At 34.3% G+C, this 6,792-nt stretch overlaps 1 protein-coding gene across 4 annotated transcripts in view; it reads left to right on the forward strand.

Moving 5' to 3' along the window:
- The window catches only part of KDM7A (lysine demethylase 7A), an 81,508-nt gene extending 75,179 nt beyond the window's left edge, over positions 1 to 6,329 (forward strand). For all 4 annotated transcript variants that reach the window (XM_039362127.1, XM_039362137.1, XM_039362147.1 and 1 more), the window contains exon 20: positions 1,424 to 6,329. In XM_039362127.1, the coding sequence (XP_039218061.1) occupies positions 1,424 to 1,518 (95 nt within the window). In that variant the 3' untranslated portion in view covers positions 1,519 to 6,329. The remainder of the gene's footprint in view (positions 1 to 1,423) is intronic.
- Positions 6,330 to 6,792: the final 463 nt, after the last annotated feature.

The following is a 6,792-nucleotide window of genomic DNA, read 5'->3' on the forward strand; positions in this document are numbered from 1 at the left end:
AGAGAGAAAAAGAAAGGGAGACGGAGAGAAAGGGAGAGAGAAAGAGATGGAGGGAGAAAGAAAGGGAGAGAGGGAAAGAGAAAGGGAGAGAGAAAGAGACAGGGAGGGAGAAAGAAAGGGGGAGAGAAAGAAAGAGGGAGAGAGAGAAAGAAAGGAGAGAGATTAAATTAGTAACATGGTTGTTCAGTGAATCTGGTTTCCCCACTAACTTTGCTTGTCACAAGGTTGCAAAAGGTGATCACGTGATCCTGGAACAATGTGACCATCATAAATAAGAATCGGTTGCCAAGCATCCGAATGTAAATTACATGACCGTGGGGATGCTGCAATGGTCATAAGTATGAAAAATGGTCATAAGTCACTTTTTCCAGTGCTGTTGTAACTTTGAACAGTCACCAAGCAAACTGTTGTAAGTTGAGGACTACCTGTACTTTATCACTTTTTTCCATTTTTTTTTTTTGTCATCAAGCTTTTGAAACCTTGTTTGGTGACTGGTGGTACTCGAATGTTGCCATATTGTAAAAGTGGTACAATCGGTGAAAAGGTTGAAAAGCCCTGAACTAGATGTCTGTGTCATCTCTGTTCATTTATTTTCCTTTAATTTCAAGCCTTTCTTGGATTCTATGGTGTTTTTATATTGTGCATTTTTAGTAGTTACTGGATGAGGGAGTTGAGGGAAACACTTATAAAGCATTCAAATGCTTAGATGAAAGAGAGAAATCTAGACAAAAAGATCCACACCAATGTAAAGCAGCTCCTAAAAAGGTAAATGCTCTTTTGTGGGACAGGAGCATAGAATCAAGATCATTGGAGGGAATTGCCTCACTCTACTCTGGTTTGGTCAGATCCCATTGGTGTATGGGTCCAGGTCGTGGCACTAGAGTACAAAAAGGACAGTGACAGATTGGAACAACAGTATAAAACACCATAGGATCCAAGAAACAGTTTTGGTACATGTTGAAAGTAAAGCAGAATAAATGTACAGAAATGACACAGACTGTCATCTTTATCAGAGGTTGTGAGGGATCTGGAAAGGCCTTATGAGGAATAATTAAATGTCTTGGATACAAAAAGATGATGGGAGATACAATAGCAGTCTTTAGGTATGAATAGTTTTCACACAGAACAGGGAGGTCCAGAACCAATGGGTTAACATGAAGAAACTCCTAGTGGTATGAGCTGTCAGCCAGTGGAACAGTCTGCTATATAAATATAAAGATGTGAGTTCTTTTTTTCTAGAGCTCTTCAAACAGTCTGGATGCTCATCTATTAGAGATACTATTGTGGATAGAGCAAGGTTGACTAGGTGATCTCTATCTTTAAACTCTTATGATTCCACAAGACTATTTTCTTGAGTTTTGAAATTATATGTAAGGACTATAATATAATGTTGATAAATATATGTGTTTCTTTCCTCTTTCAGGCAAGCGTCCAAAGAAAGGAATGGCAACTGCCAAACAACGGCTTGGGAAAATTCTAAAACTGAACCGAAATGGCCATGTACGATACTTAGTTTGATGTAATGGCTGCTTCTGCTTTTCTTCATTCATAGACCAGTATTGAGGGTAACAGTGCCTGGAGCTTCTGTTTTATTCCTCTGCTTGAAGCAGAATGCATGCCTCTTATTTGAACACTGCCTGATGAACAAAAACCCAATGCTGCATTTTCACTGTGCCACATCTGCTGAGCAATAACTTTTGGGAAATGAAAATATTTGAAAAGACTATGAATTGGAAAAATGGTCTGTTTTTCAGGGCTCATTTTGATGCTTTTGGTAGTGTCTGAGCTAATTCATGAACAGAGTGTGATGAAAGTGGTAATCAATAATTTATTTGTCAGATATTGTCAAGGATTGAATTCATGTTTAAGCTATTTATTTGGAAACCTTTTGGGGGAATTATTTTAATTTTAAACTGTCAAAATGTGAAGGTTTTATTTGTCTTTAATGTCTGTCTGCAAGTGGAAAGAGCTGCGTTGTTTGTTCTGAATTCAAGCATTTGATATAGAGATAATAGATTTAAAACATGGACGTGATATATTATATGATTTATTAAGTTAAGGATATGAAAACACATCTTAGATTCTGTTCTTCTATACAACACCATGGATGGCTTTTTTTACTGACTCCTAAAGTACAGATTCTCTGGTAGTTTAGTTCATTGAAATGTCTTCCTTCATTACTTCCATTTCCTCTTCATTTTCACCATTTATTAGCATAATGTGAGCAGCATTTGCTTTAGCCTTCTCCTTATTTTATTTCCATGGTCTGGAGAATAATGCATAGCAATCACCCATGTAGGACTACAGGTATTGATTTAAGTATAGACATATAAATACATTTTGTGGAGAAAGACTGTTATAGTGGCAGAGTATTGTTTTGATTGTCTACACATGCCAGCTGATTAAAGGTCTTAAGTCATTTTTGTAAATATGTAAATATGTTTGATAGCTTTTGAATTTCAGTATGACGTATTTTATGTCATGCTTGGCAAAGATCTGGTAGTAAATGCTGATTCTAAAATGCATGTATATAACCTAGATGAAAAATCATATTTTTGTAAGATAAAGCTGAATATTTAAGCTCTTTCGGGGAAAAATGGGAAAGCATCTGATTACCGCTTTACTAAGAGGGCTATTCAGTACCAGAGCAGGAATATTAGGGATACTGCTTTAGTAGTTTGGTTTTCTTATTGATCAAGGGTTAAAGCATGGCCAAAGCTACTCAGCTGCTTGACTTTCTTAAATAAACTTCCCAGCCTTTAGGTTCTATCTAAAATAACATATGTAGATGTCCCAAAACAGGACCTTTCTGTTTTATATTCAGTATTTTCTGCATTTGTGTGCAACATATTTGAATTAAACTAATTATGTTTTTGTTGCATATCAAACTAGTCACTGCTGGTACTAGGACTTAGCTTAAATTTCAAGGTTGTAGTCCTCAGTGAGGTTGCCACTGTCCCATTTAAATGAATAGATTGTTTCTATAATTGTGAGGGAGTGATAGCCAAAAATTTAAGCTAGTATTCATTAAGGAAAAGTAGGCTGATTCTCTATCCCACATGCAGCAAGTCCCTTTCAAAACATTTTGGGAGGGCTGAGGTAATTTCTAAAACAGATCAGAAAATTACAGAAGGACTGGTGAAGAAAGTTCAATTGCATGAGTGCACTGCATTTGTGTGATAATAGATTTCACCTTTCATTAGGAAGTAGGCTCTGTTGCAATAAATAGAAAAGATTTAAGAATATGTTGAATGAAACTGAGGAATAAAGGAACAAAAATCAAACGGATGTCAACCTGTGATATATCTGAGGTTTTGAAAATAAGTCTGTTTTTCTTGACCTTCCTTCCTTCTTCAGTTTTCTTAGCATACAAATGTCAAATGTAGAAAAAAAACAAGACTGGAAGAACCTCCTCACTGCTGGCATCGCTAAGAGAATTGATTACAGGGTGAAAACTCAACATCGTTTTTTTTGAAAAAGAAGAGATTTACTTATCAGTTTCAAGAGTCATATATTCTAACTGGGTTATGGTACATTAAAATAAGTACTTGTACTGTGTATTTTCAATGTATTTTAAAATTATTCCGTCTTTTCTTTTAGGCAGAAAAACGGTTAGAAAGAACCTGGTTTTGATTTAGTTCTAATTTTCATAAGCCATATTTTTTAAGAGTTTATTTCTTGTGATATCCTAGCATCATCTATAATGCAAAAAACATAGAGGCTACAATTAACTGAATGATAAATACATTAAAATTATATATTCTTTATTGATCAGAATAACTGATAAGTGTCACAACTGGTCTGATTTCTCTGAGAACCATAATCATTAAAATGCATACCTGCAGAAGAGAGGTAGTAGTGGAGAAGAAGGAGTAGGTTTTGGAAACATTATATTTTAATAGCTGTTCCATTTTTCTCATTCTATTTACAGATGCCTATCCCCATCAAATTGTTCTTCGTTGTTATCAGCATAGAAATATATCTTCTTAGATTACTAAAATAAAAATGCTGATTATAAAATTCTGGCTTTCCATGTTTTAAACACAATTTGAAGCAAATCTTCTGTTACCACTTCAGTGAGGCTATTTCTTAGACTTTAAATGTATTGAGGAAGGCAAATATATCTATCAAAATTAATGGTTTTGAAGAAACAAATAAAGAAATTATTTTAGTAATATAATGAAGAAGTTAAAGTGGGCAGTCTTGTTTGTATGCTAGTTGCTTCATTTATACAAATCATTACTGTATTGCACCAGATGTTACATTTGTAGCAGATATCTGAATTTAATTATATAGCCCACTAATTGTTTTATTTTCTTGAGAGCTAAAAAAGGATATTTAAGCCAAATTTGGAAAAAGTTACTCTATCCTCAGTAGAATCTGTATTCAGAGAAAGATTCTTTTATATAACTAGACCCAGTATTTCAGCTGTATGCTAGAATTACTTTAGACCTCTTCCTCCCTAAACCAATAGGGTGAAATAAAGTGTTTTGGATTATGTTGAAGACGGAAGGAAAACAGAATTTCAGAGCAGTAACTTTAGCAGCAGCATTTTAAATCACATTTCTCATTATTCCATAATCTTTGCTTACTGAATTCAGGCTGCCTCAGTTCAGGCTGTAGCCTCAAATGATCTCTGTGGTAGATTTACCTATGCAATCATTGTATTTGTTGTATGATTTTTCAAATAATTTTGATAGGATTGAATAATACAAAGTTAAAATACTTACATTAATGTTCTTCAGTGCAACACATATGTCATAATCAAATTAAAGATACATTATTTTACTGAAGTTTTTTATATACTTCAGATTACTTTGATTTATCAGAATGTCCATTATTAAACTTAGGAATATTAGGATGGAAAGCAACTCCAGTCTTTCTTCCAGATTTTTCCAACTTTATAGCTGGTAACTGGAAGGAAATTGAGAGGCATTACTTTCTACACAGTTCCTTGCATAGTGCCTCTTTGATCACAATTTCTGTGCTGCAATAAATAAACAGAAACACCACTAACACCTCTCCCCTTTCACTTTTTTATACTAACATGCATTCATCCTTCCAGACCATAAAAATCTGTTCATTAACTTAAGCAGGTAAACCCAGGGCAATTTTATTTTGTGAAAGAAATATAAATTGAATTTAAAGGCCTTACACTTTGTAATTTAAACTGGATTAAGAGCTGCAACTCCACTTTTTTCCCAAAAGAGCAACGTTCTGTATACAATAAAATGACTGTATTGTGCAGAGCAGGATGGTAATAAGATTAGCACTGATTACAAAATGCAGCTGCTGATAAAGCTGCATTTTTGCCTGGAAGAAAACTTTGAATATAAATTTTAAGCCATAATAGTTTCTTGCTGTAAGAAGGGAATGAAATAATTCACTTTAAGAGATTATATTAATATGAATTATCACTTCTGCTGGGAAAAGTTTAACTTTGCCAGTGCTTTGGCATTTTTAAGATATTCATTACATTTGCAAAAAGGGGATAAGTCTTGGCTATATTTGCTAGTTTTGTAGTAGTGTTTTGCTGATGTGTCTGTTTCCCAACACCTTTTTCTACTGTCAATCTAAATTCTCAATTTTTTCAGTGTGGTGAAATAGTTGTCTTTCTGAATAGAGATTTGTGTGTTCTTTGCTCCTTTTTATACAAACACACTCCTATGTGGAGTTTTTGGTTGGAAAATGGGAGGCTACAGCTTTAAGAGCTCCCCCCCCCCTCCCCATTTACTCAAGTTTCCCATTCCATTTTTGCCTGCTGGCAGGGAAAGTGTATGTACAGTATTTATTTTGTTTCAATTTTACTTTAAAATTTGTTTCTATAGGTAGCTTACTGATTTACTGTTTGGAAGGACAAGTGGCTTGTTTAAATTTGTATTTGACCATAGATTTCACTTTCTGTACTTTATAATATGGAAATTAAAATCTGTATTACTTATGTTTCTGATCGTTGCATTCCAGTGTTTAATTTCTTTTTGTTTGCTTACTCAGATAAAGATAAAATATGGTGCAGATTTTCTTAAGTATTGCTTAATTCCATCTCTTCTATTTCTGCAACTTTTGTTTTGGTGATTTTACCATTTCTCATTTTGAGCAAGCCTTGAAATCAGATTATATCCCCCAAATAATAGAAGTAGTTTTAATTATTTCAAAAATAGTGGATAAGTAGCTTCACCATCATTAGCTTAATTCATTAGCACATAAACTATCAATAATTTGCTTGAATATATAAGAAGGAGGGCTTGCAAGTCGTAACATCAGAAAGCTGATTTGCCACAAATGTGGCAAAATATTGAACAATTGTATCAATAAAAATTCTAAAACTGTGTTTTCTTTTCTCAGCTTGTTAAATTCAGTTACTGTTCATACTGTGGGAGATGGCTATTTAGGCCTCCAAGCATTTATTAGCAAAAAGGTGAAAGTTTAGATTTTAGTGAACTCCCATACATAACTAGTAATATGACTATATGCTCTAGTGTGCTAAAAGTTGTGCAGTTTCTCTTTTTGTTAGACCATGATAGCATACTCCCAACCATATTTCTTAAGATACAGATTTTACATACAAGCATCTTGTTTGCTTTGTTTTTTTAAAAAAACATGAGTTTGGTGAGTGCTTCAGCTCTCTTTAAGGCATGGGTGTCAAACTCAATTGCGTCACATGACGTATTGTGACTTTTTTTGCCTTTGCGGAGCTGGGGTGGGCATGGCCTGTGTGTGATGCAACTGGCCCTTGGGCCGCCACCTTGGCACCCCTGCTTTAAGGCTTATAAGCAATTATTTACAGTAGAA

This window comes from Crotalus tigris, unplaced genomic scaffold, assembly GCF_016545835.1.
Source record: "Crotalus tigris isolate CLP2741 ecotype Arizona unplaced genomic scaffold, ASM1654583v1 scf7180000017588.1960692, whole genome shotgun sequence".
Taxonomy (NCBI): Eukaryota; Metazoa; Chordata; class Lepidosauria; order Squamata; family Viperidae; genus Crotalus; species Crotalus tigris.